Below are 23135 nucleotides of genomic sequence, written 5' to 3' on the forward strand. Positions count from 1 at the left end.
AAAGCTGTTAAATAAATATTGCAGATTTAATAATAAATTACAGATTACCAGAGGCAGATCCACAATTTCATATTAGTTCACTTAGAACTCTGAGGTGACTACAAACAGGTCCTTTATTTGTTACTGTTTAGTCTGTTTTCTCTAGCACACATTCCAGATTCACAGTGATTTGTTTCAGTTCCTCTAAATCATCATCTACAAAGAATGATAACTGTGTGGATAACTTCCCAAAAACCTCTGCAGTGAAGACCCAAGACAAGAATTTAATTTTTCTACTGTGGCCTTATCCTTCCTGAATGCCCCTTTTATCCCTTGGTCATCTAATGGTCCAACAGAATTCCTCATGTTTTAGGGGTTTGTTATCTACTTGGAAAAGACTGTATTAGCTTTTGCCTCTGTCAAGTTTATACTCAAATTCTCTCTTGGCCTACCTTATTAATTTTTTATATCTAATTTGCACATGCTTATGCCCTTTCCTATTTTCCTCATTAGGGCCTTTTTTAAGTATGCCCTTCTTTTTTTTTTTTTAACAGCCTCTTTCATAGCACCACTTAGCCAGGAAAGCAAACATTTGATCATTTTTTCAACTTGTGAAATATTTTATCTGGGCTTCCAAAATGGTGTTTTTAAATACTCTCCATGCAGACTTTTCACCCTCACAACTGTTCCTTTTAATTTTCTTATCTTCCCATTTTATCAAAGCCTCCTTTCTAAAAGTTACATTTAGTTTACTTTAATCATTTTATTATACCACCTTTCCAATCAACATTCAAAGCGGTTTACAATTAAAAACATAAATACAAAGTTACATGATGTGGCGAGGAGGAAGATGTAAATTTCTTCTCTTCCAGGGCTGCTCCAATCTCTGCCTGATTTGGCTAAAATCTGAACTACCAAAGATTCAATTCAACTGAGTAGAGCCAGTAGATCTCAGGAAATATCAGATGTATTTGAATTCTTAAAATATATCTACAAAATCCCTAAAAAAAAAAAAAAAGACAGAAAAACCAAACACACAGACCTAAACATGGGAGAAATGGGATAAGGGGAATTTTAAGAATGGGGATGAGTCTGGTAGACTGTATACCTGTGTGGGATGGGTGGTACCCTTTACAGGTAAGACATGATTAGCTCATTATGAAAGGATCTGGAAAGGAGAGGTTAGAGGCAAAGGTGGTGTGTGTGTGTGTTGGGGGAGACTATGAGGCTTAGAAACCATGGGTGTGGGAAAGGAGAAAAGTGTCTGATGATGGCAAAGCAAATACTAGTAGATGGGGAAGCTGGAGGCAAGGTCATAGGCTGGGGGAACTTATTCTTAGTGCTGTGGATAAAGAATTTTATGGATGAAAACACAAGTATAGGATTCCATGGCTAGAAGAGAGTTAAGATGTATGCCCTGGAATATATCAGGTATGGGTTCCCTAATCAAAAGATATGAAACTCATATCTAAACAATTTAGAAGAGAGGAAATTAAAGTGATGGGATACTGGTAAAGTAATGTAGACATTGATGGTTTAAAAAATGTGGAAAGGGATATTCTTGTAGGAAAGATGGTGTCCTTTATGTTTGAAAAGTTGGTCAAAGACCTAGATGGGCATATTAGTATAGTAAAAAGGGAAATGCTTGGAAAAGACATTGTAAAAGAAAATTATTCCTTACCTGCTAATTTTCATTCCTGTAGTCCACGAATCAGTCCAGACAGTGGGTTATGTCCCCCTTCCAGCAGATGAAGTCAGAGAAAAACTCGAAGGGCACCCTCTTATAAGCAGGTGCACCCTCTGCGTCCCTTCAGTATATCAAAGCATAAAAAGGAAAGCCTTGAAGGATCAACTAGAAAACTGGTACAAACGTACGAAATTCTGATAACAATACAACTTGCAAAAAGAACTATTTACCAGGCACACTAGTGTCTGGAATAGGTAGACAACACAGCTGAGAGACTATCCCAACCCCATAAAATCTTAGGGAGGGCGTCTGGACCAATCCGTGGTACTACAGGAACGAAAATTAGCAGGTAAGGAATAATTTTCTTTTCCCTGTACGTACCCGGATCAGTCCAGACAGTAGGATGTACCAAAGCTTCCCTACATAGGGTGGGCCCCAGATAGCCCTGCTCGAATGACTTGAGCGCCAAAGGAGCCAAACCCCGGTGATGGAAGATTCAAGCGATAGTGCCGCGAAAAGGTGTGTAGCGACTTCCAGGTACCTGCACGGCAAATCTCCTGCGGCGATACCACCTGTCTCTCGGTCCAGGAGGTGCTTTGAGCCCGAAGTGAATGAGCCTTGATCCCCGCTGGAGGTTGTCGACCAGTTCCCACATACGCTGAGGAGATTGCTTCTTTCAACCAGCGAGCAATGGAGGTCTTAGAAGCCTTGCTGCCCTTCTTGGGTCCACTCCAGAGGACGAAGAGATGGTCTGATAAGCGGAAGTCGTTAGTCACCTCCAAATAGCGAATAAGAATGCGTTTGAGATCAAGGCGGCGGAGCTCTCTGGAGTCTTCCATCTTTCTCGAATGAAGTTCCACCCATTCATTCACATGAAACGCCGTAAACACTTTTGGTAAAAAAGATGGAACTGTGGTCAAAGATACCCCGGAATCCGTAAAACGGAGATAGGGCTCCCTGCACGAGAGAGCCTGAAGTTCCAAGATGCTGTGGGCGGAAGTAATGGAGACCAGGAAGACCGTCTTGAGCGTCAAATCCTTAAGGGTAGCACTGTTCAGTGGTTCAAAGGGAGGACCGCTTAGGACTCGGAGTACCAAATTGAGGCTCTAAGAGGGGCACAGAGCGTAGACCGGAGGCTTCATGAGCTTAACCCCCTTCAAAAAATGAATTATGTCCGGATGAGAAGACAGAGGAGCCCCATCCAGATGTTGGATGAGAGAGCCAAGGGCTGCACACAAGCATTCCTTCTGTTTCTCTCAAAGCAGCTTGTTTCACTTTTTTTTTTTTTTTTTTTTTAACTTTACAAAAAAGGCGTCCTGCAATAAGGCGGGGGAGGGGGAAAGAGGAGGCGGCAGTTTCAAGGTATCCTCTTCTTGATTTTCCCTTTTTAAAAACTGCCAACTAAGACCCCCATAGGTTCTACCAAACCCTCTCTGGGGCTGGGAGCTTCAGCAATAGGGCATGCCAAACTGGAAAACCCAGTAATCTGGCTCTCAAATGTCTGGGACCAAGCCCCTGCCCTACCACTCGACGGAACAATAGGCCTAGAAGACAAATCCTATTGCACCACAGTACATCCTACCATCTTGCTGAAGGAAGAGAATACTGGGATATTTTCTGGACCTAGGCGGGTTCCATAGTAATGATGACATTACAGAGATAACAATGTTTTCTCTGCTACCATCTGCTACAGGGGTGAAGAACCCACTAGTCTGGACTGGTGGAGCAGGTTGAAAAAGAAATCCAGCACACAGACATGTCTCCATTCCTGTAACTTACTACTCTACTTGTACAACGAAAGAAACCCCACAATCCAATATAGACAAGTGGTGACTTCTCAGAGCAGATCAAATACATATGCTCTTCCACCTACACAACTATCTAGTATAAAAAAAAATCATAAGTCATACTAAAGTGAAAGGTCAATGAGGAAGAAGAACATTCAGACCTATCTGTAGACCTCCAATATAAATCAAACCAACAACTGCTACATAGCCCTTGAAAAAATACCTATTAAAAACTCTGCATCATCCAGCTATTTACTTTATTCTTCTGTTAAAGCTAATGTTTAAAATGTTGCCCTGTGATAGACATGTCAAAACTTTATACCATCAGGATCTGGTATTTTAGTGTACACTTTTTTTTTCCTTGGCTGGTGTGTGTCTATATTTAAGAGACATGCTTTTTGTTTATTTTAACAGGTTTTGACCCTGGTGATATTTCTAATGATTTATTTATTTATTTAGAATTTTTATATACCGATATTCCTATAAAGCATATAGAATATGATCCATTTACTTTCTCATTTATGGGCTGCACTAATGGTTTTAAGAAATTTGAATGATTTATACCTGTAAGTTTACCTCATCATGATTCAATACTGATCTAAATATTTGTTTTTAAAGACATACCCTACATTTGAACACATGATTTTTTATGTTATGAAAATATTAACCTGTCACAGCAGGAACCTCTTGCAGCTCCAATGAAGTCACTGGGTTCTTGTTTGCTGTAGACTCTTCCTGTGGAAGGTCATTCTTAATGGGTTCTGTGGTCTCAGCGAGAGGAACTGAATGCTGTGCTTCTTCCAGCGAACTTGGCTGTTCAGACTCCATAAGGCTTTGTAGTACAACTTAAAGAAAAAGATAAGGCAGTTTAGGATACAATCTCAACACAAAATAACAGGGCCATAATGAAAAGCAGAGTATATTATTTCAGAACCAGAGAAAGTTCATCTGTTAAATATATGCCTCTGCCCAATGCTGAAAATCTTTCAAAAGCACTATCAACAGTCTTAGATAAATTCCATATCAATGATAGAGATCAAAATATTAATTGGTACTATTACTATTATTAAGTTACCTCACCACAGAAAAAATAATTGTTTCCAACAGCCAGCAAAGTATGCTCACATGGCACAACTCTCCCCTGTGTCAGGTAGCTCTGCTGACAAACAGGGCCACAAGGCCCCAAGTGGAGGCGTAGTTGGGCAGGGGACCTCAGAAAGCCTGTTCAAAGGGGAGTAAGAGGAGACGGGCCTTCAAGATAAAGAGGAAAAGGAGAAAGGCTTAAAGGGAAGGATCTGGTCGGTGTGGTATATAGTGGGGAAGGGGTGGGGATTGGGAGAAATGCAACCGGTACTCATTTTGCACAATGCAGAGGATTCAAAAGTCCTTGGCTATTTGATGCCACTGGTGAAAGAAATGCTGAATTTGTCCCATTACCGGAAGGATAAGCTAGGGATTGGATGAATGGTATAAAAAATTGGGCCTTGACTTAGGCTGGGCCTCTTGAGTTGTTTTTGGCTGAAGGCATTCCCCCTTTGCTTTCTGGTTGCGGTCTGGTCCCAGACAGCGTAGCATAACTCATGGCAATCTGTGAGGGACATGACTTTTCCATATGGACAATTTTTGAATCCGCTCACAGTCATTGACTTTTTCTTGTCGCCCTGCATCCTGAAAGAGGAAAGATTCCTCCATTATTTTTTGATAGCACTTACAAGTGCTGTTTGTGTGGCTACAGAAGCAGCGAGTCAAAGCAGAAAAGGTTTTTGTAGAAAAAATTAGAGGTAAAAAAAGAGAGAGTCGAGAAGAAGTACACATCCGTGCTTCAGCTTGGACAAAAAATGACTGACAAGCTCACACGGGAACTCTTGTACATGCTCAGTAAAGTTCAAAGCTCTACAGTTTGGAGAGACAAGTCCATTCAGTACTGCTGGATGACATCACCCACATGTAATGGTTAATTCAGTCTGCTTATAAACAGGGGGGAAAAAAAAAGGACTTTGTTATGCTGCAGTTTTCCCTTATTCCTTTGGGCTTCCAGTTCAATTAGAATCTTACTCTAGACAACAGTACCAAAAAACTACTCAGGAATCTCCTACCCCCATCTAGTTCAGCCATTGAAATGAAAGCCCTGTGCTAGAAGTCAAAGCTTGCTTCAGAACCTCGAATCTGACCATTAAGTGTCACTTTTGTGTGATGGTTGAGATTCCCTCCCTCCACAGGAACAGTGAACACTGCTGCTGCAGCATCCACAGTAGCAGAAATTTGGCTCAGCAATCAAACTCAAGACATTTCACATGACAATGCACAGACCTGTCACTACACTAGCCTCAGTTGTTTATTCATTACCAAAAAATGTATCTACTTTAAACTGAGATGAGGCAAGACAGGATCTAATACACAGTGCTTTTTTAAGTCTTTCCATATCTATTAGCTTTTTTTTTTTTTTTTTTTTAGTAAAGAATAGTGATTTATCAGAAAGTAGTCATTATATAGGAAGCTCTATAACTGGTGGCTCCAAACTTCAGTTGCTTTCTGCTTAGCTTATCTCAATTTCAAACCTACAGCTATGAGCCAAAGATGCCTTTTATTACTATTTAGAAAAATAAAATCTTAGCTCTCAGCAATATTATGCATACATTTTGATACTGAAGGACCATGAAGCATACTCCCAGCTATGACAAACTGCTACTTAAAAAACAGATTTGTTTTCACAAGAAAATATATGTCATGTCCTGTACCTTCCTCTGGTTCTTCTGTACTGATTGAGGCATCTTTGATTGGTTCAGTCTCAGCAGGAAGCACATGGCCCACAGGAGTTTCTTGACTGCCACTAGGTGACAGCTGAGAGTTCCGCTTCTTCATCTGCTCTCCCTCGCTATCATCTGTGCAGTTTTTTGACTCTCTCTCACTTGGAACACTGTTCTCCGGTTTGGTTTCTTGGTCTGAAGAAAGATGCAGAACACAGTTAAAAAAAAAAAAAGGCCAATGGCCACTATGCAATCTTTGCTACAAACAAGGAACTGGATGGCCTTTCCCTCCCTCTTAAAGAGAACACAGATAAACTGAATTATTTAAATACAATATCTCTAAAGGGCATAAAAAGTGTCAAGAGCTGAAAAAAAATAACAAAAACACCTGGGGATGGGAGGATGTGGGTTACATACCTGCAATCAAGTTTATACTAAATGCCAAAAATATTTAACAGTATGTAGCAGAATTAAAGGACCAACAATTCATGCTGAAATAACATGCTTCATTCAGGTTACAGAGTTGCTCTAAGATGCTATGTACCTCCTAAAGCTAAAAATAATTAAAACTAACCATTTCCTCCCTGAAATCAATGCAAACTCTGGGTGCTGTTTTCCTTGACAGATCCTATCAGAAAGGTGCTCACAAAGCAAGTACAAATTCTAAACAAATAAACTTACAGTGAACTGAAATCTTAAGTTTAGATTGTCACAAGAATTTCATGCTTCATAAATATTGTGAAAGGCATGATGTAAAGAAAAAAACATTTTTTCCAAAGGAGTCCTAGTACTTCTAATTTGAAATTAGCAGGAAAGTAAAGTTTGATTACTTGTAAATAAGGTTCTTTACAACCAGGATAATAAGTCTTAACATGTGGATGATGTCATCTGACAGTGCTGACAGACCCAGGTCTCTTGGAGCACAGTAAAGACTTTACTGAGCATGTGCGGGAGCTCCCGTGTGCTGCCACATGAGCACATCAGTCTCTTGAAGAGCTTAAGATTTAGCAAGGTAGTCAAATCTCTGAGGAGGGAGGTGTGTATTAAGGATGGCTAATTCATCCTGTTGTTTAAAGAGAACAAAACCCCAGAGATTGGAGAAATCAGATGGTTCCTTCAATGGAATCTAGAAATCCTTGGAAATGTACCAGTCATTAACCAATCATCCAGGAAAAGCAATATGCAGTCCCCTGCCTACACATATACAAAGCCACTACTGCTAGGCATTTTGCCAATACTCTCGGAATTGCCAAGAGACTGAAAGGAAGCTGGCAGTGTACATTCTTCACCACAAACCTGAAGAACTTCTGGTGAAAGGATGTGTGCATAAGTATCTTTAAAGTCATAAGAACATAAGAAGTTGCCTTCTGGGTCAGACCAAAGGTCCATCAAGCCCAGCATCCCTTATTCAACAGTGGCCAATCCAGGTTACAAGTACCTGGCAAGTACCCAAAAATTAACTAGATCCCATGCTACTGATGCTGCTAATAAGCAGTGGCTATTCCCTAAGTCAATGATTAATAGTTATGGACTTTTTCCCCTAGGAACTTCACGAAACCTTTTTTTAAACCCAGCTACACTGACTTCCTTAACCACATCCTCTGGCAATGAATTTCAGAGCTTAATGGTGCGCTGAATGAAAAAGAATTTCCCCTGATCTGTTTTAAATGTGCTACTTGCTAACTTCATGGAATGTCCCTTAGTCTTTGAATTGTCTGAAAGATTAAACAACATCCAGCCTCCTGGTTGAATGAAGGGAAGAACTGTATGGAGGGAGTTCATCTTGAACTTCTCCTGAGTGGCTTGAACTCCTGGGAAAGACTGCTGGTGGGCCACATTTAAGGTCTTTGTCTTAGGGCTTCCCTTGGGGGCAGCCACCAAGAGTGGTTTAGTGTTTCTTTAGTGAAAGGGAGGTGTTGTCTTTGCATTTCCATGGTAATAGACTTGCCCTTTATTTTACTTAGTTTTCTTGCATAATGAAAAAAAACTTTCAGATTCCAAGGGTTATTTAATTAGAGAAATATGCCCCTTGGGGGCGGCCTCGGGTTTCTTCCCCCTTTTGGGGACAGTGTAAAATGTTTGCTGAGGGTCCTTCTTGTTAATTACGATTTAATGGCTGTATCCAAAGTTCCTCTTAGTTGTCAAAAATTTAAATGTGGTCTCTTAAAAGTTCATTCTGTGATTAAAAAGTATGTGTTAATCCATGATCTAATTATTAGTTTGTTGGATTTTTTCATCTTACTGAAATTAGGTTGCAGGATGGAAATTGTTTAAAGCAGTCATGTCTTCCAGGATATTCATTTCTCAACTAAAATAGGTCTTTTAGATTAGTGGTAGGAGGGACAGTAATCTTCCAGAAGGAACTGAATTATTAGAGAAATATCCCTTAGGCCACTTCAATTGATTGATGCAATTTTAATCTGCTAGAAAGGAAAGACTATGTGGTATGTGTGTATATATATCTATATCTATCTATCTATAATTCCCCTGATGTTTCAGTTCCTTTATTGGTTGAAACTACTGAACTGAGTATGCTGCAAAGTATGACCAGCTATTGGTGGTGGGTGACTTCATTATCCATGCTGACCAAATTTATGAAGGTAAGTGATATGAATTTTTTATCCACTATGATAAATTAAGGTTTTAACCAGCATGTGAAAGGGGCCCCTCATCACAGGTCATATGTTAAGATTTATATGTTAAGTCAATGTTTTGGGATTAACTGAGGTTATCTATTTATGGTCTGGATCATAGTTGTAGAACAGTTTCTGTGCTTAAGAAAACAGAAAGTATAACCCCCTTAAACTTTTCAAGGCTAGGAAGGGATATATAGAATATTGATTTGAAATATTAGAGAGATTTGAATTGCTTCCCTGATTTTGCAGGTGCTGGTGTGCCATGATGAAGTGAGTCCAATGCCAGGTGTGCATGACATAAGAACAAGACTGCTACAGTGGATCCCAACCTAATTGTGAAGACGCTAACAGTTTTAAATAACCCCTGATGCAGATGAGGTAAAGAAGAATCGAATCACAGACAGTGTTGGACTCCTAGAGTTTCGAATAGGAAATTATGGTGAACTAAAAGTGAAGTATGCTGGACTTCTTTTTCTGGTTTCACTCAGTTGAGCATTTTTAAGATTTTTGGAAAAATGGAAAGACATGTGTCACATTTAACATTTCAAACAAAGAAAGCTTTTTCTATGGACTTACATTACCTTAATGAACCGGTGATTATACTAGTGTGTGGTTTTACAATATAAATGTTGGCCTCGCAGAGATGAGATTCTATTATATTTAAGTATATTGTTTGTGTTTTGTGGGGGTTTAAGGAAGTTTTTGTGTGTGCTTCACTCAGATGTAGCCATATTGAGAGAGCAAGTGGGACATTTTCAGAGATTTTGAAGAATCAAAGGTAAACAGGGAGATGTAATCATGGATTACATGCATTTTTTTCTGATGCTTTGGTACACTGGTACATTGGGCTGACCTGCACAAAGTCTCTTTATCACAGCACTGTGGTAAAGAAACTTCCACGGTGCTGTGGAAGTCTCTTTACCAAGGACACTGGACCTGTGATATCATTGTCCTTGATACAGAGATTTAAAAGACCAGTCTTGCAAATATCTAGACCAAGAATGCTGGCATGGACCACCCTTTGACAGACCCTAAAGAAAAAAAAAAAACAGAAGACATTTAAAATTTTCAGATTGTTTACTTGATATCAAAAGCTATTACACAAGTAAAATTTAGAATGGACGTCAAAGTGACTGCATAAAATGCAATGTTGCATATGCAGCAAAAGTCCACAAACAGAGTCCTCCATGAAATTGAGCCACGCATACCATTAAGAGTTGTAGATGATCCTTCTCTTCAAAACAGCAGCAATAAGTGAGCTGGGAGGGAGTTAATATTTCTGCATATAGCAGTGACTAACAGATGAGAAAGATGCACCCACCTGCAAAACATCTGCCATCCCATCCATGAAGAACGGTAGTGCTTTTATCAGTGAAACAATGCAGTCATCCACAGGCCCACCACCAGCTACATCACCACCCGGAGACCTGCCACCTACACAGGTGCCAGGTACATCCAAGATTTCAGGCAAGAATGTGTCTGGCCGACTGACTGTTCTCTTGTGTGGCTGCCGATGACTCACTAAACAACTGCAGACTTGTTGGTTCTTGGGTTCCCATTGGTGCATCCTGGGCCTGGCTCTTTTCTTCTGCAAAAGGACCTTGTGTGGCAGGCACTTGTATCTCCGTTCTCTGCTGACCACCTCCTTCCACAGCATCTGAATCCGAAGCCTATCACATAGTCCTGCTGCAGAGTTGCCCAGACAAGTTCTTCTGTCTATGTCAGCTGCACCTCACATAGTAGGCCCCCCTCCCATCTGGCACTGGGACTGCTCAATTTGTGCTAGCTTGGCCTTCACAGCCATCCTGGTGTCCCACCAATGGTGCTGGTTCATTGTCCTGCTGGCTGACAGACGGCTATTATTTGCAATGCTCTCCCAGATCTTCCTCTTCATTCACCTAGGTCTTCTGATCAAAGAGCACAAGTATGCTTTTCGCAGACACCCCCCCCCCCCCAATACCAGGAAGTCGTCGTCCTCTTCTGAGAAGCACACATTCTGCTGCCGTTGCTGCGTCTCCCGTTGGCTGCTGGTTTCTGTTTGTCACTATCAGATGAGTTATGTAGATCCTTACCTCGATGGGCACTACTCCCATTCCCAACTCCCACCCTACTCTCCCCTTCCACTCTTCTGGCCCCTCCACCAACCTTCTTTTCCTCTGCTCCCCCAGCTGCACCCTCATGCACACCCCTTCTCCTCATGCCTTATATCCCTTCCCTGGCTACAATCAACCAATTCACTCACCACACTCCTCCAAGTCCAATCAGTCACATTCATCCTCTCCCTCACTCACAATACCTCTTTATTAAAATTTGTTAATCACCTAAAAGACTAGGCGATGTACAAAATAAAACATTCATAAATTGGATAAAACAAAAATTAAAACAATCAATAAAACATATACAACAATCAGAATTAATAAAAAAAACCAAGTGATTCGACCTGCATCTGAATGTATAAACTAACAGATGTATGTTTACTTAAAATAAATATCTTCAGCATGGGTTTAAAGGTTTTACACATTCCAACTATCTCAACTCATCAGGTAGTGAATTCCAAAATTTAGGTGCAGCAACACAGAATGAACAGTCCCCTGTCATAATCAAATAAGCTTGCCGAGCTGAAAGGATGATATCAAGAAGACCTCTTAACTGGGACCACAGAACTCATATTGGGCAATAAAGCCAAATGAGAGCATTGGCCCATGGGGACTCGTCAGAGCTAACTAATTTAAATGTCATGCTCCATTTTCACTCTTTCAGGAACCTCTTTCAGGAACCTAAACAAGCATGCAAAAAGATAGACAATTACAGACAAACAACCAGATACACTCAAAGGGTTCTCTCTCAGACTCAAACACAAACAAAAGGAAAGGGATATAAGCAAGGGAAAAACAAGCAGCACAAGAGACACCACTCAGCAATCACAAAAAAAAACTCCAAACACCAGCTCCAACCACCAACCATCACCACCATCCATCACATAGCCTTGGAAGGAGCTGCCTTTTATTCCCCTGCAAGGAGTGTCCCAGAACATTTTATGGACATCTATGCACACCAATTACATTTCAGTTTGATCCATGTCACTTTAAACAGCCAATACGGAACGCTTTAGCATTTTTTCATTAGCACAGATTTTTGGCGCCTGTATTTCCCACACATTTTTGCATTAGTGTAGGTTTTTTCCGCAAGTTTTCTGGATAGCACACATTTTTTGCGGGTGTCTCATTTGCATGCCATATTATTACATCCTGTGGGGCATTCTGTTTCTAATGTGTTTATCAAAAATAGGTGCAAAAAATAGCATCAGTTTTGGCACAAATTTTATCTGTCTCCTTATTCCTAGAATTTATACCAAAAATGGTTGGACTTGATATCTTTAAGGGGAGTAGTTAGGGTACTGGGAATAAAATTGGATTCCAATCTATGTCAAGCCAGGTTGTAAAACTAAGTCTATTCAATTCATTCTCGGCAATATCAAATGCCTTAAAACATTTTGATATGATTCAGTTTTTTGACATTAATCAAACTATTACCTTGTTTAAATTATTGTAACATACTCTATATGTAGGTACTTTGGGGACATCTTTGAAGCGCTTGCAATTACTGCAAAATTCAGTAATTAGGGTAGATTTTGGTTTATCAGGATTCAGGTATGTTGCCTTTGTTGAAGGAATTCATTGATTATTTACTGCAGTCTGAATTAAATTTAAGATTTTGTGCTCGACTTGTAAAGCACTTCATATAGTCCTTCCACACTGTTTGCCAATGCTGCTAGTCCCCTATAGACTTTCACGCTCTTCGATCATCTCGACAATTGAGGCTTCATTCACCTTCTGAAATAAAGTTGGAAGGAGCTCAGAGTACCTCTTTCTCATACTAGGCCCCATTTTATAGAATGCTCTTCCAATACAAATTTGTCAGGAATTAAATTATGAGAAATTTAGGAAGCTCATCAAGACCTGGCTTTTTAATCAAATTTTTTAGTCTTGGGTGGCAAACCATTAAAATTACTTTTCTATCTGTAAAAATCATTAAATTATTTTCATTGCCTTGATTAGAACAGACATAATTCTCTGGGGTAAATGAACCTAGAACGGGTTTATGTCTTGTGGATGGGGGGAGGGAGAGAAGGGTGGTTGTGGAGGGTATGAGGTAGGGTTGTGTTATTTTTAATTGTTTTTATTTCATGGTTTTATTGTAAACTGCTAGGATGCTTTTGATATTGGGCAGTATATCAAATGTTATTAAACATACTGTAAACATGGCAATCAGAGTGTGGGGCAAATGATGTTCCTTATACAGTTCCAGAAAAGTTCATCTCTATTTCCAATGACAACTCCTCTGTTCAAATATATCCAAAGTGATGTCTTTAAAATTGTCCCCCGACATGGACCCCGTATTTCACCCAAAGGCTGTGTCACACAATACAATGTTTGTTGAGTGTGGAATCTCTCTCCCATTAAACTTACTGTACCATGTACAGCTGATGAGATGAAATTTGGACAATAAGCATAAATCCCTGAAAGATTGTCTTCCCAAATGTGTCTTAACATCTTTGGATCCTTCTCAGGTGGTGTATTAGTGTGATCATGAGTGTGCTCTATATGCTTCAATGCCAACTCCACCACCACCACTAGGAAGTGTGACAGCTGAACCATCCTCAAACCTGGGAAGACCTGCACCCTATACTTCAGATCCAGCTTTCAGGTCTTTGGAAGGCACAATATCTGTCACATCTTCATCTGTAGATCTTTGAGAAGTCTATGTACTGGAATGGCAGAATGTCCGCTGGAAGCTGGAGAAACTAAAGCAATCTAAAGACATCTGCTCTTGGGTCTGCTTCTCTCCAGAGACTGATGGAAAGCTTTTTTGCTAGCTTCTCCAGAAAACATGTAGAAAAACAACCTTCAGGAAGAAATGTATACTGGGGCAAGTCTAGTAAAAGGTTACAGTAGTATCCTGATCAGCAACAGTGTTGATGTGATGGTGACTATGGAGAGGACCTCTAGGAGGAACTTAAGAGTGCATGGATGCCACTGCCCTGGAGGAGGGTCAGTCTACAACTGCAGGGAGAGGACATTCTCACCACTGGAAGCCCCTGATGTGACACAAAACTCTAGAGGACTTTTAACAGCACCACCAAGTGGGAAGATTTACTTCATCTTGGACAGGAGAGACTCCAATCTTCCTGATTCTCAGGGGCTAAAGAGGCAAAAAAAATTCTTCACTCCTATCTATACCCTTTTCCTCTACCATCAATTCCCAACTCTGTGCTTTCCACCTGGCTGCACCATATGCTTAGAACAGGCTTCCTGCGTCATGCTCCCTCCATTGCCTAATTTAAATCCCATCTAAAACACCATCTTTTTAAGGCTGCTTTTAAATCTAAACCCTCAATTGTCCCACTTATAGCCCTAATTTTTAACTACTCTCTTAACAAATAAAAGTCTCCCAAGTCTCTTTGCTTTCTATGTTTGTCTTGATTAGACTGTAAGCACTAAGCAAGGACTGTCATATGGTTTTTTTTTGTATAGCGCTACATATGTTGACTAGTGCTATAGAAATGAGTAGTAGTATAGTGGTGGTGGTGGTAGTAGTGGTAGTGGCAGCAGCAGCAGTACACAAGATCCAAAAAGCTGGGCTCCCACTGGCTCAGGGATCCTCTGTTCTGGAGTTGGAAGAAATCCATTCTCTTCAGATATAGATTAGCTCCTCTTCACTAAGGCCTGTCAAGTGGAAGCTTGAGACTGCATTGGTAGCTGTAGCTGGTTTCACAGCACTCCACGCTGGATGCATCTAAACTTTCTGTTGATCCCACCATGTATGGTCAGACTGTGCCAGAGACCTCTCTTCCTGTACCATACATAGCAGGACGTTTGCTTTTTTTGCACAAAGATGCTCCATCCTAACAAGGACAGGCCTTAGCAGCTGCAATTGCTGTGCGCCAAAGAAATGGATGATGCCCTGGACTATGCCAGGTCTGTGAAGAAGAGGTGGCTCAGTGCCATGGGGATTTTCTGTGCTATGAATGAGGATGGCACCTGTGTTGGAGAGGCCCTATTCCTCTTGGGGCTGGAGCCAGTTCTACTCTGGCAGAGAACAGTACCGATGGTGCAGGCTTCTTTGGTGCTGAGGAAAAAGACCCTGGAGGAAATTGCTTGTGCCTCTTACACACTTTTCTCTGCGCCATAGCCACTTCCTCGTGCCTATGCACCATGCTCATCGATCTGGGAACTAGTGTCACAGGGGTTGTTGGTATGGGAGAGTCTTATGCATTTTGCTGGAGTGGGAGAAAGAGGCATACCACTGATTTCCATTCAGGATCAGTGTTATGCCCACAGGGACATTCTACTGCAATCGTAGCAATTGACAGAGTTTGGCAATAGCAAATGAAATGAGAATATAAGATGGACACCCAACCCCCCCCCCCCCCAGATACCCAGGCCTTGAAGCCACCTCCTGGCCATTGACTTTGTCACACATACTGTTTTTGTTTTTTTTTTTTTTTGCACAGACCTGAAAAGTACTGTTGAGGGGCTGCCAAGGCAGCAGCTTGAAAAAGAAAAATGATGTTAACAAGGCAGAAAAAGTAGACCAATAAAAATAAGGCCAGAAAAACTGTAGCGAGAGACTGAGAATACATCCATGCAATAGCCTGGTTGATGGCAAGACTGAGGGACTCACGAAGAGGCACAAGCATGCCTCGTGTATGCTCAGTAACATCCTTATTGAGCTCTGACATCTAGGACCATGTCAATGACATTGGCAGTCCTCACCCATGCGTTATGGATAATTCTCATTTCCTTGTCAGAGAATTCATTTTGCCTTTCACTTTGATTTCATATTATCCTTGAATTCCCAAAACATGCTAGAAGCCCACAAACAAGGTGGTGTTTTAAATGTACAGTAAAATACTGACGCAAAGATTTCTCAAGCCGCACACGCTTTGGATGGACTTCTGTACCAATGAATATCTTCCGTCTTCTTAATTCCAGTGTTATTGATTGTAAAGTTTGAGATACAGAATCTGAAGAAATAAAAACAAGTAGTTTAAAGACAGAGAGGCCAACATTTCCCACCTATTCTGTCTATGGGGGGAAAAAAAGCTTAGTGAATCAAGCACACAGTGGATAATTCAGTACTAATTTTTTTCTGTAAACTTTATAATCTGTGCTTAATCATAATCACAGAAAACAGTTATTCTTTATTCTCTGACACATTCTGCCCCATATTTGGATTCTCAGTGCAGCTTAAAGATTTAAGTCAGAAAATGAAGAGACATTTAACCAGCTTATTGTAAAACTATAATCTGACAGTCACAAAGCAGTCAAATTCCATTTTCCATTATCACTTTGAATGACCACCACCAATTGATAGTGCAACAATAAATTATTTTTATGTGCTCTCCCTTCCCGCCACCCTTCCATTTTTTGTAACAAATGCTAGTTTAATAATGTTGAAATTATAAAGTCAAAAAGTATTGTTTCTTTCACAAAAATCCACTTTTCTGTTGCAGTTTTTTTGATGTATTCTGAGTGGAACATAGAAAAGTTTGATACACAGTGTCTAATGTCACTGAAAAATATGCCTCAGTATCTCATTTATCAAACAATTCTAGACATCCATAAACTTAAACGGAATGTCTTAAAAAGGAGCAAGAAACAGCAGATGCTGCGATTGGTATTTCCTCAGAGCCAACAATTCATAAAAGCTTAAAAAACATAAAAGCTCTTTATGGACAAGTTTAATTTGTCTAAGGATAACTAGTGATTCTATGCACTCTTGTACATAATGTATATCAGCGCTTCTCAACCGGTGTGTCGCGACACACTAGTGTGTCACCAAGCACCGGCTGGTGTGTTGCGTGCTCCCGGTCTCTCCTGCTGCCGTTGCCGCTGGGCTATCAGCACGTTCAAGCCCAGTGGGAATGGCAGCGGTGGTAGAAGAAGCAGTGGCACCTGCGGCCGGCCTTTTCTTCTTCCCGCGCCTGCCCCCCCCCCCCCCGTGACCCGGAACAGGAAGTGATACGCTGTGCGCAGGAAGGAGAAAGAGCCATGCCGTGTGGAAAAGTAGCATCGACCCCCGAGCAATCGAAGCAGCCAGTAATCGGGAAAGGAGACAGCAGCATGAGCCTCCCACGGCTGATAGGATTCTTCTTTCTTGGCCTGTGGCGGCTGGAGGAAGAGGCTGCTGCAGCTACCATTTGTGCTCAGGGAGGGGCGGGGGGTGAGGAGGAAGTGAGTGAGAGAAAGAGAGAGAAGCAGCCAGCCAGCCAGTGTGTAAGTGAGAGAATGTATTTGATTGAGAGCATGTGTGTGATTGAGAGAAACTGGTCAGAGAGCTGATGTGTGTGTATATGTGAGAGACAATGAAAGTGACTGCTCAGGGAGATGACTGATGTGTATGTGAGAGTGTGAGAGTCAGGGAGGTGACTGATGTGTATGTGTGTGTGTGTGAGTGTGTGTGTGTGTGTGAGTGTGAGAGAGAGAGAGAGAGAGAGAAAGAGCATGGAAGTGAGAAATCTGGGTATGTGAGAAAGCATGGGAGTAAGAAGCCTTGTGTTGTGGAGGTGTGTGTGAAAGAAAGCATGGGAGTGAGAAGCCTGATTATGTGAGAGAGCATGGGAGTGGGAAGCCTGTGTGTGTGCATGCATGAGAGAGAGACTGGTTGGTAAGGTGACTGTGTGTGAGAGAAAGACTGGAGTGTGTAAATGTGAGAGAAAGAATGTGATTCAGGGAATGAGAAGCCTGTGCAGTGGAGAGCGAGCATGGAAATGAGAGACGTGTGTGTGTGTGTGTGTTTGTGTGTATGTGTGACAGAGAAAGTGATTATGGGAATGAAGCCTGTGCATCTGAAGAGAGTGAGCATGGGAGTGAGAAACCTGGGTGTGTGTGAGACAGCATGGGAGGGAGAAGCCTGTATATGTAAGACAGAACATGGAAGTGGGAAGCCTGTGTGTGTGTATGCATGAGAGAGATCAGGTGACTGGTGTGTGTTTGTGTGTGAGAGAGAGAGAGAAAGTGATTATGGGAATGAGAAACCTTAGCATGTGAAGAGTGAGCATGGGAGTGAGAAACCTGGGTGTATGTGAGACACAGCATGGGAGTGAGAAGCCTGTATATCTGAAAGAGAACATGGGAGTGGGAAGCCTGTGTGTGGTATGCATGAGAGAGATCAGGTGACTAGTGTGTGAGAGAAAGAAAGTGATTATGGGAATGAGAAGCCTGTGCATGTGGAGAGAACAAGCATGGGAGTGAGAGACTGGTGAGTGTGTGTGAGACAGAGAAAGTGATTATGAGAGCGAGAAGCCCGTATATGTAAGTAGAACACGGGAGAGGGAAGCCTGTGTGTGTGTATGGCATGAGAGAAACTGCTCAGGAAGGTGACTGGTGTGTGTGTCAAAGACTGTTTGGGAGATGATTGGTGTGTGAGAGACAGAAATTGGTCATGGGGGCATGACTGGTATGGTGTGTGTGTGAAAGACATGGGCACTAAGGAAGAGGACCATGAGTATAGAGCTTAGCCTCTACTGCTGCTTCTGCTGTGTGCTACGGCCTGCATGGAAGAGGAGTAGGAGAGCTGCTGGAGGGGGTAAGTAAAGGGTGCTTTTTAAGTTTTTTTTTTCTTGATTGACTGCCATTTTAATTTAATATTATGTGATGTGTCTGCTTTTTTTGAAATATTTTATTGGTGTTTGGAGAATTTTTAATAGTTTTTATGAGTTTTTAATTGTTGGATGTTATTCTGATCATAGCTGTTTTGAAACATTTATTCTGCTTATTAGTATAGTTTTACAATTATTTCTGTGTGGGGATCTATAACTGCTTGCTAGTTCTGTTTTCCAAATAAGAGGTGTATTGGTTTTTAGGGCCTGATTTAATATTTATAGTGTTGCCTTTTCATAGATAGGGTTGCTCCTGTTTGAGTGTATTCCATAATACAGGTGTAACTGTGTGCAGATTAGTTTATTTGCATTACTACAGATCCTGGGAGTATGTACGGTCGGTTCTGTGTCTGGTAGCGAGATGAGATATTTTACTAGCATGTAAGCGTTTTATCAGTCTTATTTGTTGTGTTTTCTCAAGAGGACATGCATCAGTGGTAAACTGCTGTCTTTTCATAAGTAGGGCTATTGAGCCTGGAAATAGAAGGAGTTTGAGTTGCCGTTACTGAGATGACACCAGAACCAGAATATCTTTTTTGTAGGGTGAGTTGTATGGGGAATGTCATAATTCTGCTTTGCATCCACAATAGTGGATGCAAACTGTACTTTTACATCTAGCCCCGTGACGATCATGGGTCAGTGTGTCAAGCATGTGAGAACCATCTGTCAGGTGTGTCCCGACAGAAAAAAGGTTGAGAACCACTGATGTATATAATACCAAGCAATTATGATATTATCTAGCATGATATGTACCAATAGTTACTTATGTTAAGAACCCCTCGCCAGTTGCACTATATTTCTATTTCTATGCCTTTCTCTGCGTGCACCCTGCCCTTACCATGTTGTTTCCCTTGTTAAATGTATTTTCTAAACATTTTGTTATGATGTAAACCGATGTGATGTACACACTAACACCGGTATGGAAAAAGGTTTTAAATAAATAATTAAATATTGTAGAAGGCAGAAAGTATGAATATGTCATACTGGTATTTCAGCCACAGGACTATAAAGACATACTGATGGTTTGCAGTTGGCTGGCTCAAGGACAGTGCCATGTAGCTCAGGTTCCCAGTTCAAGTCTTTTGCTTCCCAGGCTAGCCAGGGCGAGGGATGCCGCACAGACAACATTCACTACCCCTGGGAGAAGAGAGTCCTAAGTTCTTGTCCAACAACTACTCCTGGGGGAATTCTGCACACAAATTAAAAATTCTGTGCACAAGAATTTAAAATTCTGCAAAATTCTACATACTTTATATTAGTTAAAGACTGTGATGTGTATTGTGTTATTTTACATAATTAATTTAAAATGCAATACAGAAAGGTTATTACTCAAAGATACAGAGTTTTAAATATTTTGAGCAGAATTCCCCTAAAAGTACATTGTAAGAGTGCCCCTTCCACCTCTCTCCCTATTCCCCTGGCCAGACCCTTTTCACTATGCACTTTTAGGCCCCAACTCCTCTGCTTTCCACTCTCTCCCCTCCCCCTCCATGCTCAAGTCCTTCCATTCTATTTCCACTCCCCAAGCCCTCCACTTCCACAGTTTAACCCCTTTCTCATTCAGGCCCTCACACAGGCTCCCCCCTCTGTACGTCTCACACCCCCTTACCTAGGCTCCCTCTGTACCTCTCACACGCTCCCTCTCTCTCGCACACCCACCTTCACAGGTTTTCTCTGTCCCACTCACACCCTCACACAGGCTCCCCTCCTCTCTCGCACACACAAACAGCCCATCACCCAGGCTCCTTTTCTCTCCTGCACATACCCCCCCCCCCCCCCACACACAGAGGCTCCCACCTCTCTCTCACATATACACACACAATCCTTCACTCTCACATACAGGATCCCAATCTCTCATGCTCACACACACACACACACACAGCCTCTCTCAAACAGGCGCACGAGCTTTCTTGCCTCTTACGTTGGGCCTTCTCTGCTGCTGGGCCCATTGGTCTTTGCCACTCCGCTTGCAGCCAGCTGATCCTCGGGTCTGATCTTAACCTCAAGCAGGACAGATTCTGCTTGCGGCCAGATGCTGCCCCAGGTCAGACTCTGCTAGCAGCCCACAGGGCCTCTCTCTGAAGTTCTGCACGAGAGGGGAATTTGCAAATTCTGTGCTCCGCAGTAGCACAGAATTCCCCCAGGACCAAACGACACCTAGTGAGGCCAGATGGACCCATGATTGCAGGGTTCTGGAAAAAGCCTATGTGCATAATCCGCAGCAGAGGATTGTTGCTTCAACTATTACTTAACTATTTATTATTTCTAAAGCACAACTAGGCATATACAGGGATGCACAGATACACCTACTCCATGGATCTTATAATCTAGCCCAGCGAAACAAAATGTGACTAGTAAGAGTCTATGAGAAGTGTATTTATTAGAGAGGAGCTTAGGCATTAAAAACAGGTGAGATTTTTTTTTTAAATCTAGATTTGAATATATAGCCAGTCTACTCCAGGCATATGGCAAAGCAAGGTGGAAAGCACAGAGTTGGGAGTTGGCAACAGAGAAGGATGGCACAGATAAAGAGGGACTTGTTCAATGAATGAGTTTAAAAGGAAGGGTGAAAGGAGACAGAAGAGAAACTAATAAAGGAAAATTGTTCTTACCTGCTAATTTTCATTCCTAGAGTGCTACCTGCAATCCCTCAGTACTGACCTGTAACCAAGCCAAGATTAGAAAGCCTTTCCCTATATCAGGGTAAACCAAAAAACCCCAGGGTTGGATAGCCTTGAACTGAAGACCAACATAACTCCAGTATCCAGTCAGTCAACTGCTTGAAAGGCGGGTCTCTGGACTGATCTGTGGTATTACAGGAATGAAAATTAGCATTCCTTTCCTGAACGTGCCCAAATCAGTCCAGACAAGTGGGTTGTACCAAAGCAACCCAACACTGGGCAGGAACCTGAAAGACCCACTCTCCACATACTTTCACTGAAAGTAGTATCCTCTTGCATCCAAATCGGTAGTACTTGGTGAAAGTATGAAGAGAGGACCACACCGTGGTCCTGCAGATCTCTTGTGGAGACACCAGCTGACACTCCGCCCAAGAGGCTGCCTGTGCTCTAGTTGAATGTGCTTTCAGAACCGTCAGAATGGCTTTCAATCAACGAGCCAAAATAGCTTTGGAAACTCTCTCCCTTTCTTCGCTCCACCGAACACAAACAGATGGTCCAATTGCCGAAAGGAATTAGTAACCTTCAAATAACGTGCAAGTGTGTGACGCACATCCAAAAGATGGAGATCTCTACCCTCCACTGAATCTCTAGACCAGTCTGAGAAACCTGGTAATTCAACTGTGATTCACATGGAAGGCAGAAACCACTTTTGGCAAAAAGGAAGGCACCATATGCAAGGACACTCTCGCTATTAATACGTAAAAAAGCATTGCGACAAATAGATTTCGGAACTTCAGGCTCTATCTGGTTGAGCAAATCGCAACCAGAAAAACTGCCTTCAATGTAAGTTCTTCAAGGAAGCTCGCCCTAAAGGCTCAAAAGGTGCCTCACAAAGAACCCGCAAGACTAAATTGAGGTTCCAAACTGGAGGTCGTGCATGCTTCACTCCCTTCAGGAATTGGAGGACATCAGGATAGGAGGTCAAAGATTTACCCTACACATTGCCTCTGAGAACCTAAGGGAGAACCTGGACATGGAGCAAACCAGAGGCCAAACCCTTGGACAAGCCCTGCTCTAGAAAGGACAAAATATGTGGAACCATTACAGACAGAGGATCCAGACGTTGTTGTAGACACCAGGTCTCAAAAACCTTCCAAACCCTGATGTACGCCATAGAAGTAGTAGGCTGTCTTGCCTGCAGAAAGGTAGTAATTACTGGTTCTGAATATCCCTTCATGTGCAAGTGCTGCCTCTCAAAAGCCAAGCCGCGAGATAAAAGTGATCCTCCCGATCCAAAAATATGGGCCCCTGCCGCAATAATCCCAGCAGATGAGCCAGCCGAACAAGTTTGTCTGCCGCCAGATACACCAGATCTGCGAAACATGGACGCCGCGGCCATTCCGGCGCCACCAGCACATTACTGTCTCTGGATTTGTTTCTATGCACCGTAACACTTGACCTATGAGTAGCTACGGAGGAAACACATACAGAAGGATCCCCATTGGCCACGAGCACACTAGCACATCCAGTCCTTCTGAACCAGCTTCTCTTCTGTGACTGAAGAATCTTGTTTTTGCATTAGCTTGCATTGCCATGAGATCCAACTGCGGAACCCCCCATCTGGCATAAATATGATTCCAGGCTTCAGGGGACAATTCCCACTCCCCGGGATCTAGCTGCTGCCTGCTGAGGAAGTCCGCCTGCATTTTGTCTACACCTGCTACATGTGAGGCTGCAATTCCCTTGAGATAACGCTCCACCCACACAAACAATAGCTGAGTTTTCCAAGCTACCGCGTGACTCTTCGTTCCTCCTTGATGACTGATGTATGCCACCGTTGCTGCATTGTCCGAAAACACTTGAACCATGTGACCATGAACCAGAGGCAGAAACTCTTCTAGGGCTCTATGCATCACCCTCGTCTCCAGACGATTGATGGACCAGGATGCCTCCATCACTGACCAAAGCCCCTGGGCAGAACGACCCAGGCACACTGCTCCCCAGCCCTTGAGGC

The 23135-nt window shown here is 42.2% G+C and overlaps 1 protein-coding gene across 4 annotated transcripts in view; it reads right to left on the minus strand.

Moving 5' to 3' along the window:
- The window catches only part of PHF20 (PHD finger protein 20), a 280282-nt gene that overhangs the window by 118821 nt on the left and 138326 nt on the right, over window positions 1-23135 (minus strand). For 3 of the 4 annotated variants that reach the window (XM_029611169.1, XM_029611170.1, XM_029611168.1), the window contains exons 7-9: window positions 15756-15863; window positions 6192-6395; window positions 4122-4298 (exon numbers count right to left, since the gene is read on the minus strand). In XM_029611169.1, coding sequence (XP_029467029.1) covers window positions 4122-4298; window positions 6192-6395; window positions 15756-15863 — 489 coding nt within the window. The remainder of the gene's footprint in view (window positions 1-4121; window positions 4299-6191; window positions 6396-15755; window positions 15864-23135) is intronic. The other variant, XM_029611171.1, reaches the window with a different exon arrangement.

Source organism: Rhinatrema bivittatum, chromosome 8 (genome assembly GCF_901001135.1).
Source record: "Rhinatrema bivittatum chromosome 8, aRhiBiv1.1, whole genome shotgun sequence".
Classification (NCBI taxonomy): Eukaryota; Metazoa; Chordata; class Amphibia; order Gymnophiona; family Rhinatrematidae; genus Rhinatrema; species Rhinatrema bivittatum.